Raw genomic sequence first — 12,026 nt, forward strand, 5'->3', positions numbered from 1 at the left:
ATTATATGGCACATGTTTGGCAAGCTTCATCAACTTTTAATCGATTGGACATTGGACCAGGGAAAATGGTATCTTTAAACATGGTAAAAGGAGGTTCTGACATTTCTGAGGCAGTGCAAGTGTCTCGTGAGGTTCAAGTTATGAAAGTGAACTGGGCAAAACACAGTGGATTTATTTACTGTCCTCATCTGGTTATTTGTGGCAAAGTTGAATCTGAAATGCCTGTCTTTTACCAGATCAAGTCTGTGTTCATAGTTAAAGACAAATTGTTGCTGCTTACATTGCCTTTATGTACAGTAACTTTTCATGAACATTTTCATGCTTATGAAGTTACTAAAATGATGCAAGGTTTTGTTGTGTTTGATGTCAACCATCTATGTTATCCGAAGCCCTTTGCCATACAAATGTCATATGAAGCAAATGACACTGCTCTCTTTGTTGTCCCATATTGCTATCTTTGGTGAACATTGTTTTGAAGATGATTAAACTGACACTGTTAAAGTAATTATGGCACTGGATCATAAAGTTGAATAAATGTTGTCACTGTGAACTTATAACTTTGTGATTATTGTGATTGGTAGATTTTATAAAAGCCATATAATGCTAAATTTTAGCATTATATGGTATATGTGTAAAAAAAACAAAACAAGAAAGGGGAAAAAAAAACAACACAATAAAGTGTACATTTTTAAGTAAATTTAGTGTAAAATTAACTCCATAAAAATAACAGTATTACTCTGAAGAGTGTAAAACAACAATAGTGTTAAATAATTTGACTCACTGACTTGTTGATTTTGACACTAAAATGAGTAAAATTAACTCTGAAAATTTGACACTGGCCATAGAGTACATTTTACACTATTTTCGAGTGGGACCAAATGTTATCTGAAACGGAGTTAAATTCAACTCTATAGGTGTTAAATTGACACTTTGTTTTTTACTGTGTGGAGGGGTTGTGATTTGGTGCTACATAAATAAAATTGTATTGAATTGACCCTGCCTCTCACCCTATGACATCTGGGATTGGCACCAGCACAAAGGATAAGCAGAAGAAAATGTATGGATGAATTGAATTGAACTGGAAGAGATGAAGAGGAGGAGGCACATGAGGCCGTGACCTACCCAGCAAGAAGGAGCTTCTGAACCAGAAACAAACTGATGTGTTTAGATGTGAGAATTTGAACTACAAACAGCTTCACACACCTCCAAACCCCTCCCCTCTCCTCCCTCTGCAGTGACCTGCAGACACCAGCAGGAGGTGCAGCTCAGGTTAAAGTCCCTCCCTCCCGTTTGTGAGACTGAAGTGAACCGCTTGGACTCCCTCAGCAGATCCTTCTTCTTTTCCTCCTCAGCGGGAATGATGCTCCTGCTGCTCCAGACTTTGACCTCCCTGCTCCTGACAGGTGGTGGGTGGGCTCGGAGCACCTGTCCCCCTCCCTGCAATTGTGAAGATGTCCAGAAGTCGCAGCGTGTCACCTGCGTGGAGGTGGGCCTGAGATCCGTGCCCGCCGAGCTGAGCAGCGTCACCTCCTCTCTGTGAGTTTTTCACCTCCTCCTGCTGCTCATTAACCTTTAATATGAACCTGCAGACGCGCGTTCAAACACTCAGTTTTAATTTAATTTGAAGCCGCAGATTCAAACTGCTCACACTTCATATTTTGTTGGATTTCCTCCGCGTCTGGATTTTCTTGCAGCTGCAAAAACCTTCAACATAAATTCAGACATGTGTATATATATATATATATATATATATATATATATATATATATATATATATATATATATATACATATATATATATATATATATGGAGAAAGTTGAGACTTTGTGAAACTCCCACATTCACCTGGAAGATTAAAATTAAATTGCAGTCGTCCCTGTGAAGGAGAAATATGGCTTCAGTTTGAGCTCCTGGTTCTTTCTCTATGAGAATAATGAATATCCTGAATCAGACACGCTGTAGAAAAAGTATGTGTACTTTAAAATCATATTAAAATCATAAATAAAGTACTTAATTATTTATTACTTTATTATAATAAATGCGTGCACGTGCTCGGTCTGGATTGGCCGCTTCTTATTTCTGATCGATTAACGGGAAAAGCTGAGATGATTTAACCTGAGCTGAACGCCGCGGAGCTTCCTGCAGCTCCTGAACATACTTCTCTAATTTGAAGTATCTGTGGACTTTTAAAGGTCAGGATTGTGTGCAGGATTTTCATCCACCGATAATATTCATAATACTTATTAAAGGAAATTTTTTGTTTTTTTAATATTTGCTATTTAAAGCGTCTTCAGTGGCTCACAGTGGACTTCATGCATATGAGAAATAAGTGTTGGTGCGGAGCTGGTCTGAGCCTCAGGCCCCGCTCTTCATAACCGTTAATAATAAAGAGGTTTGGACCCAGTTTTTCCTGTCCAGAATCACCAAATCCGTTTTATTTTTCATCTGAGAGTAATCAGACTCGATTACTCTGATTTTCACGATCATCAAATCCAGATAAGAAGTGTTTTTTAAATGGAACTAAATATTATAATATAAACTGAAGAGAGAATGGCGCGGGGTCGCCTTTAGTTTTTTATTTGAAAAGACTGAAAATAAAAAATCAAATCGATAAGCTTTACGTTTGTTTATTACATGTTTTAAACAATGAATATCCTGAACAGAAAAATGAACAGAAAGAAGGTAAAAATCAGAAATCTGTGTTTGCGACGGTTTGAGGCTGCAGCTCAGCATCAGCTCCTCCTGCCGAGGACCCGCACATCCTCCCGCAGAGCGTCTGACTGAGGCTCCGAGCGGGAAAACGGTGTTATCATCAGTGAGAAATGAAAGGCACATTTTAATAATATTTGTTTAATATTGGAAATCATTTGTGGGCTTATTTTGTGTGTTTTTGGACAGGTTTAACAGGCACACTGATCCGCTTCATCTCATTTATTGCTGCATGTTTAAACAAATCGGGTCCAAATTAAAAATGAGTGCGTATTAATGCACTGCATGATGCACGTGCAGTTTAGGATAGTTTTTTTATATTTTGCTCCTGAAATTCACCCTCTTCTCCCGGGATCAGAATAATCCAGCTTTTCTGGATCCAAAATCCTAAAACAAACTGAAGGTTTGACCCGGATCAACACCGAGACTGGATTATGTGATCGATCCGTTTTTAGCTCCTTAAAAGCTTTAAATGTTAATAATGGTGGAAAGAGGAGCCGCCGAGCTTCAGACCTGTGAACTCGTTTCCTCCAAACTCTCAGAAACGACTTCAGTGAAACTTTCAGAGCTTTTTTTATTCCCGTGAATGAAGAAAACCCTGCTGAGTAAAGCTGAGACAGCTCAAATTCAAGTTTCCGTAGTTATTCAGTTAAAACGAGAAAAAAAAAAACGAGGACACGAGTGGATTTTCCACGAGAAGGACTGAAAATACAAAGCGTTTAAAATCCATCAGCTGTTTTTAGTCAGGACGTAAAAATTAACTCCAACACATCTGAGCCTCAACTTTTCTTTCTTTTTTTTTTTTTTGAGCTCAGCATGAAAATGAAATCATTTCATGAATTCACCCTGATCAGAGTTTCTGCTTCAGTCTGTCCTCCGAGAAATGATTTTATCTCTCACACCTTATGAATTATTATGCCCACGCTGCGTTTGCAGCCTCCACGTCATCATGGTTTAATATTCTGTCATTCTGGGACCTTTAAATTTGGAGAACAGAGAGATGACTGCAGAGCGCTCCTGTTTCCGCGCTCCCACGGCGACTTTAAAGCGTGGGTCTTTGCTTCAGGCCTGCTGTGTTCACACTCTGATTGCTGTGCATGTGTGATGTTGTTTCAGGAGTTTAAAGGTTTACGTTTAACAGACCACCGTGACTCCTGCAGGAAATTAGAAACGTGAGGCTGAAGTTTACATCCATTAAAATCTAAATATTGCGCACAAAAACTACTTAAAAGAATCTTATGAGTTTATTTCGTATAAAAATGTCCAAACTGATGTTGTTTAAAGTGCATTTATTGTAAAATATGTAGAGCTCTCTTACTTTGGTACATGGCATTAAATTAATGTGAATTATCATCTTTAAAAACCGCACAAACAAAATAAAAAGTTAGATTAAACTCATAATGAGTTCCCATAAAAACTGGAAGAACAATGATCAGAGTTATTCGGGATTTTTATTCGTTTTCATTTTACAAGTTTTCATCTCAGCACAGACGAGTGTCTCTGCTGTTTTTGGAGTTTCAGGTTTTAGTCATAGTTTCAGATTTTATGAGGAACTGCAAACATTTCCATAAATCCTCGTGATGACGTCTCCGGGATGTTTGCGGTTTAGTTCAGTTTTCCAGGATTTCTTGTAAATGCGCAGAAACTGTTTTGCACACGAAACAGAGTTTAAATATGAGAGCAGTTTGTTCAGAGGAGGAGCTGCTGAAGGTCGACAGGTCTCAGATGTTCCTGTGAAGCTTCGTAAAAAGTCCTGCAGTCTATAAACCCGAGGCCTCGGAGGAGCTAACCTCTGAGGGCCAAAAAGGTTCCTCCACATCAGGAGACTGACCGTGTCTGAGGGCTGATGGTTCATTGTTCAGTGGAAACTATTGAATTCAGATGATCTCAGACTAAAACAAATGAATAAAAACAAACCTGTTCTGGAAAGAAACAACTTCACCTGCTTCCAACAATAACTCAAATAATAAGCATTATTTTAGCAGCCTGTGGTTCATCTGCTTATTCAGACTTGACTGATACTCACAGTTTGTAATAGATATAAAAATATATAATAGTTAATGAATCAAACATTAGCATTTTAAGGCAGTAAAAACAAAACTGAGCTGAAGGCAAAAATGTCAAAAATGAAAAAAAAAAAATGAAACCTGTAAAAAGTTTTCTTCTGGGTTCAAATCTTTGCTGAGCTCCAGTCTGAAGACACGTGAGCATCAGAGTGAGACCAGAAAAGTCTTTTACAAATGTATAAAACCACTTACTGAGCAGCCCTGCACACACTTCTCCTTCTCTGAGTTAATTTGGTTACATTCAGGTAAAAAAAACCCTGAGCAGAGCTTCAGTCTGCTCTCTGTAAGGTACAAACCACAAATAAGAACCACCTGTCAGGGGTAAGAGGGCAGAACCTCAGAGCACACCACCCCGCTCAGAAGGCCGGTGATTACTGTGAGGTTTTTATTTTCTGAGCAGCTGCATGAATAAAAACCTTTCACTGACTCTGGGTTTCAGAGATCTGAGCGGGAATGAGCTGACGGAGCTGTCGGCCCACGACTTCGCCCGTCTGCACCGCCTCCGTGAGCTGTGAGTACACCGCCTCCACCCGGTCCAGCTTCTGCTCAGCAGCTCAGACCTGAGGTGAGCTCTTTACCTGCTGAATGATGACCTGGGCTGATCTCTGCCTTCAGGTTTCTGCACAACAACCGTCTGAGGAGAGTTTCCTCCGAGGCGTTCCACAACCTGAAGAAGCTCAGATCGCTGTGAGTCCTCAACTTCACCCATGAAACCTTCACCCAGCATTAAACCCCTCAGCAACTGACCTTTGACCTTTGAGGCACAACACCTCACAGCAGGAAGGGTTCAGTGCAGACTGACCCAGGGTTTAGAAAGATTTGGTTTAATTCTCATGTCCTAGATCAGTCTGAAGAAGCAGTTTCCCCAAACCTCAGAAAAAGAAGAGAGACGACTGAGAAACACCAAAACTCTCAAACAGCTTTCAAAACATTTGATCACACATTTGAATAAATATAGAAATGACGAGCTGATATTAATAGAGAAGAAAATGTAACTCACACAGCCTGACGTCCTCCTGAAAGTTTATAAAGCTGCTGTTCCCGACTGTAAGAGACTCACATGTTCCACTTCCACTCAGTTTTATTCACATAGCACCAAATCACAACAGCAGCAGGTGAGACAGGTGGGAATCAGCTCCTGCTCCTCTTCATCGCTCTGCTTCACGCTGTCAGTAAAGAGAAGCTGCGGCTGTTTGTCTGCCGCTCAGGTGTTTCCCTCTGATTGCTTTCACATGGAAACAGTTACAGCTTTTCTGAAGTGTGAGTCACAGCCAGACGTTTCTCACTGCTGCAGCCACACTTAGCACCTCTGAGGAGGAGGTGGAGGAGGAGGAGGAGGAGAGCTGTGTGTTTGTGGTGGGAGCAGCAGCCTTTGTGAGACAGCAGAGCCCCCACAGCCTGTCGACACCAGAAATTACTACCATGCAGCCAAAGAATGCACAGACCTCCCTGATCGACCCAGAAGAAACACACAGCTGTGCGTCTGTATGAATATAAAGCAACAACAGAAAAATAACAACAACGGAAAAATCGCAAAAACCACTGAAAAACAAGAAGCACTGCGAGAGCGCCAACCTGCACCAACACGGCGCCCTCTATGGGCAGCACTCCCTTTGAAGGGAAACAGTATCATTGATTTAGTTTGAAGTGCAGTAAGAATCAGATCAGGGCAGCGTGACACACGTTTACTCTGATTACACACGTGTAGGAGTAACTAATGGATAATAGGGGCTGATCTGTAAATAACTGACATGAATAACTGAGGTCAAATGTGACATGATATTTGAAATCTTTATATGGTACTTTCTGTATGTTGACAATACGCAGCACAATGGTCAGAATCATAGTTTCTGCTCCCCATAAACTTTTATCAGAATTCATTCAAAACTGTTTGAGCTGTGTTTACACACAGAACGACAAAGAACCTCCTCGGCAGAGGTGATAACAGAAAATTAATAAATAAATAAACAAAAACAAAAAAGCAACAGCTAAAAAGTAACAACTGGAAAAATCACACCAACTGAAAAACAAGACCCCGTCACTGATGGTGATATCCTCCCGCGATTAATGAAAATATAAAATAAATGCAGAGGTCAGGATAACATCACATCAGACGTCTGTTACCTTCTACAAAAATATTCTGCCCTCATTTGGACGCCTTGGTTGAGGCCATGTTGTTTACATGTGAGCAATATTGCTGAGCAGGAGGTATGGCTTTAATATTGCTCAATGATGAGTCATAGTCTGTACCATTTATGGCCATGAGTCATCCCTGACCTACATGTTAGACAATGCTCAGCCAATCAGAAGTTGGCATCACAGGCTAACCAATCAGGCTGGAGCCCGGAAGTGATGTTCCTATAAACAGACTGAAGTTTCTCACTATCAGCTCCTGCCAGCTGTTCAGGGACCGAGGTCAGCTGATAGACATGGAGAATCCCCATTTTCTGCATAATGGTCAAGTAGGTATAGCCAATCGCACAGTACACCATGATCAAAAGATTAGGCTAAGCCAATCAGACATGAGAAGGAGGTTGCATATCATCAGCATATATTATCATAGCATTAGCACCCATGCTGTTTACTCTCCACTTCAGATAAAAACAGCCAAAGTGTAACAAAGGGTACTAAACATCCAGGAATATGAACATCACGGTGCTCATCTTTGAAGAGAACACATATACCAGATTTCAGCTCAGTGCGGTTTTGGAGTCTGTAGACCAGAAAGGTAAAACCTCACATGACGACAGCATCCTCCTGCTTTATTCTGCACTGAAGGATAACAACAACACCTGAAAAATAACCACAGCTAACACAAATGAAACAGCTCAGAACTGATTCATTACATGTTTTGTTTCCCCTGCCAGCCGACTGGATGCTAACTTCCTGTCCCGCCTGCCAGCTGCCTCCTTCAGAGGCCTGTCTTCTCTGTGTCACCTGTGGTTGGATGAAAACGTCCTGACAGAGGTTCCTGTCGCTGCTCTGAGGGCTCTGACACAGTTGCAGGCTCTCAGTCTCGCCCTCAACACCATCAGCCACGTCCCTGACCGAGCCTTCGCCTCCCTCGATCAGCTGCTGGTGCTGTGAGTAACTCACATGCACGACCAGATCTCCTGAAATCACATTTGCACGTTCCTGTGCTCCATGTGTTACACTGGTTTTATTAAAATCTGAGCAAACATGAGCATGAACACCGAGCGGGAGTCTCAGTCATGGCGGTATGTTAACAGCTAAACTTTAAACAGTGGAAACCAAATCGCACATCAACAAGGATCAAAGCGTGAGCACAACACAACTGAAATAATGATCTGAGATTAAGGAATCTTAACAGACCTGTGGGTCTTTGCAGAGGTGCTCCTTACTGTATACACAAGTATACTCAGTACAGCACGTAGAGCTAACACAATATAAGTACATAAAACTGATATTGTTTGTTACTATAACTATGATGCCCCCCTAACCACAATAAAGCATGTATCTTAGTGATCTTCACTGAAGACGTGGGTCTGAACACAGGAACAAAGCACATGTACACTCCCTCAGGTGGTTTCACTGACAGGTGATCTCTGATAAAATTACAAATACATCTTCACCTTCATTCACCTGGCCAGAAGGAGTTGATGTCATCAGGCGGTAACCATCATTCATTGGGTGTTTTGACCCTCAGCCTTAACACCTTCTCGATGGGGGGGGTCAGCAGTGGTGGCTGAGTCACTGCCCATCTCCTCCTTCTGGTTTCCAGCTCCTCCCTCCTACTCCATAAGCAACAAGAGGCTCCTTCTGCTGCCTCCCCCATCCCCATCAAATTACCAATGATAAACATCAAATAAAATTGTTCTTTGGTGGATGTCAAATTTTCACATCCTCACATTATAAATACATCTCTCTTTCCACAACTCCTGCTTCTTTTCTAAAAGACATCTCCATGGGAACCGTATCCACTCTGTGGGAAGGAGGTCCTTCGATGGACTGAAGAATCTGGAGATGCTGTAAGTTAGATTTTATGTCATACAGATATAGATATTTATTTTATCTGCATCAACTGGTTTTTACCTGGTATGTATCACATGTTTGTTTGTTATGCATCATTTTTCAGCAGTTTTTCCCCCTGGCATTTACCTGGTATTAACATAATATTATCCTGGTATTTACTTTTTTAACCCAGTATTTATTATCCCTGGTATATACTTGGTCATTATTTGATACTTGGTTGTTATTCATCTGCCTGGTATGAAGCCGTTTTTTTATCTGGTATTTGTCTGGTACATACTTGGTGTTTGCCACAGCAGCTCCTCCTGCTGGAAGCCAAATAATTAACAGAAGCTCTGCTGCGACTGCAGCCTGAGTTTTAATGTATTTATGTCCCATAAATGCTTAAATGTTCAGATGTGCCTTTTGAACTGAAGCAGATGGATGTGAATTTAATGTGCGTCCCAGCCTCGGTGTTTGTTATCAGCGTGTCTGTGTGACGCTTCACTGTGGTGTCTTTACAGCATAAATGCATTTGGCTGGTTGTTAGAATGTGGCGCTGCAGGAGATAGATCGGCCTGCGGTCTCTTTGTTTCCCTCAGCAGAGAAGCCCCACCTTATTTCATCAAAGGCTCTGAGGTCCCTTCATTAAAATAAAGTTTACTGCAACGCTTCAAATCTGAGGAGCTCCCTATCAGCAGAATGAATTACAGAAAATTACAGAAGTAGAGCCAGCATGCACTTTAACTGGAAAATGTAATTGTTTTCTTATTTTGGAAACAAGCTTCAAGCCAAACCGATTCAATTCGAAACTGACTCGACACACAAGGAGCAAACAGTTCAGAGCTGCTTTACTTCAACTCAGCATTTAATTTATCTGACATCTCACTCATCCATCCATCCATACTCTATTCAACATTAACATAAACAGAATCACCACATTGATCCATCAACCACCATCCATCCATCCATCCATCCATCCATCCATCCATCCATCCATCTGCATCTTCAGCAACAGGAGCATGGTATCAATCTGGGGTTTGTCTGCATAATGTTGGTGCTTCAACATCCAGCTGCTCAGGACACTGCGCATAGATCAGCAGTGCAGCTCATCTTATCTTTGGGTGTTCTGTTGTTTTTGAAGATGAGTTTTTACGGCCTCAGCTTTGTCTGCAGGTTCAGTGTGGATCAGTTGTGATGTTTTGTGCCTTTGCAGAGATCTGAGCTTCAACAGGATCGACAGATTTCCTGCAGCCATCAGACATCTGAGCCACCTGAGAGATCTGTGAGAGCACACACACACACACACTCACAACATAACACATATTTACATGGTATTCAGCTAGTAAGCAGCCTGTTGCTGCTCTAAGACCTGGCCTGGTATGTCAGCGGCTCAGTGAGCAGAATCAAATATGACTTATATGAATGTATTTGGATACTGTCTGTTTCCCCTGTTAAAGCTCCTGCTGGGACCTTACATTCATGAACAGTTTTTCCACACTGGGATTTCTGCATGATGTTTCTGGCTCTGATTTAAAAACTGTTGAATGTTTTCCTGCAGAAACCTGCAGAACAACTACATCCCAGTCCTCCCAGAAAACGCCTTCACCGGAAACCCGTCGCTCCTCTCCATGTGGGCCCATCAGATCAGTCACAACCATTTTCAGCTGTCATACCAAAGCATTTCAGGCTGGCAGTGAAACTTTGTTTTCATTTTTCATTCTGACAGAAACATCCGGAACAATCCTGTTCACACTGTGGGTCACTTGCCCCTCCGCCTGCTCTCTGACCCGCTAAGTCTGTACGTCACCATGGTTTCATGTCAGCATCACTGCTCTGAACTCATTGGTAGATTTATCATAAAACTGTGCTGTGTTTGTCCTGTCAGATCTCGGAGGGGAAGCATCTTCTCACACTTCACTGAGCGCAGGAAGGAAACACCGTGAGTCCTTTTTACATCCACTGCCCACTGAAACTCTAAAACTTTAAGAAGCTCTCTGAAGCCTCACCAACAGCAGCACACAGATAGGTAAAGGAACCAGAAAGCACAGCCAGGTTACAGGTGTGTCTTATGTTCGTTTCAGGATGCTGGACGTCGTTCCTCTGTGTGATCAGTCTGTGGAGCCATCGAGCAGCTGTAAGAAGCACTGAGTCACATCAACCTGTCCCTCTTTCATCTGTCGCTGCTTCACCTGTCTCTGTTTCACCTGTTCCTTAAAATGTAGAACTGAAGTTTTATTGATTAATTGATAGAGGCCACCTTCCTGATTTGTGTCCACCTGCAGCTCCACCCAGAACCACCCACGAAGACTACCTGCTCCACTTCAACATATCCTTCATCTTCTTTATCTCTGTCCTCCTCAACCTGCTGGTCCTGCTCTCCTTCCTGCTCCTCTCTTCAGTTCTTACACCTTCCTCCTCCTCCTCCTCCTCACTGTGTCTCCTCGCCGTCCTCGTCTGGTTTCACCTTCTCACAGCTCTCTGTGGTTCCATTGTCCTTAGCACAGATGGTTTCTGGGGATCCAACCTGGAGATGGTCTCTGGGATCAGCAGCTTCCTGTTCTTCTGCTTTGAGGTGTGCGTCCTCATCACGATGGTGGCGGGTTTCAGGTCGCGGCCTGCAGGCTTGTAGGCTGAAATACATCAGCATCAGCTGCAGTCCAGTTTATTTGAAACTGAATTTCAGTCATTTTCTTTTCTTCATTCTGCAGCTCTGTATTTGATTTTTTCTGTTGTGAGTTAATATTGAATTCATGATACGTGGTTCACTTAGAGAAACTCGCCTTAAAATGGGATGAGAAAGACCTTCCGGAAGCAGGTCTCACCTATCTTTATTTTTAATGTCAGCAGCTGTAAAAACTGCATGTACAGAATTGAGATTTGTTCTGTTTTCTCCTTACGTGTGTGCAAAGACTCAGAGTCACTGCAGCGCTAATAAAAAGAACCTTTCCTTAACAAAGAAGCCAGTCTCACTTTATTACTTCACCTGTTAGTGTGTCTGTGTTGGTGCAGACGGTGGGATCACAGTGGTTTAGAGGAGATGAAACGTTTCCACCAGGGAGCTGAAGGGAAAATTTCCTCCAAATTCACTCTACACAATAAGATGGTGATCAGAGCTGATCTTGATGCTGTGGACAGCTTCACTCACAGAAACACAGAGAGGGAAGCTGAGCTGCTGCAGTTCAGATAACAGAGTGATGTGATGTGACACAGAGGGCTGAGCTGACTGCAGAGTTAATGAGACAGGATAGGGTTTAATCAGAGCAGCAGCTGCTGTTTAA

General features: G+C 42.1%; 1 protein-coding gene across 3 annotated transcripts; it reads left to right on the forward strand.

The window, feature by feature from the left end:
* The first annotated feature begins 1,326 nt into the window (after positions 1-1,326).
* Positions 1,327-11,600, forward strand: LOC115781619 (leucine-rich repeat-containing G-protein coupled receptor 5-like). 3 transcript variants are annotated; one of them, XM_030731376.1, is made up of 11 exons: positions 1,327-1,536; positions 5,216-5,287; positions 5,392-5,463; positions 7,644-7,859; positions 8,694-8,765; positions 9,962-10,030; positions 10,307-10,378; positions 10,475-10,546; positions 10,634-10,687; positions 10,830-10,882; positions 11,248-11,600. In XM_030731376.1, exons 1-11 carry the CDS (start codon positions 1,358-1,360, stop codon positions 11,466-11,468), a joined length of 1,152 nt encoding a protein of 383 aa, XP_030587236.1. In that variant the 5' UTR covers positions 1,327-1,357; the 3' UTR covers positions 11,469-11,600. The 3 variants fall into 3 exon arrangements, with proteins under 3 accessions (XP_030587236.1, XP_030587235.1, XP_030587237.1); XM_030731375.1 differs by having other exon boundaries at positions 11,031-11,503; XM_030731377.1 differs by having other exon boundaries at positions 11,253-11,503.
* The last annotated feature ends 426 nt before the right edge of the window (positions 11,601-12,026 follow it).

This window comes from Archocentrus centrarchus, chromosome 6 (genome assembly GCF_007364275.1).
Source record: "Archocentrus centrarchus isolate MPI-CPG fArcCen1 chromosome 6, fArcCen1, whole genome shotgun sequence".
NCBI classification, from domain to species: domain Eukaryota; kingdom Metazoa; phylum Chordata; class Actinopteri; order Cichliformes; family Cichlidae; genus Archocentrus; species Archocentrus centrarchus.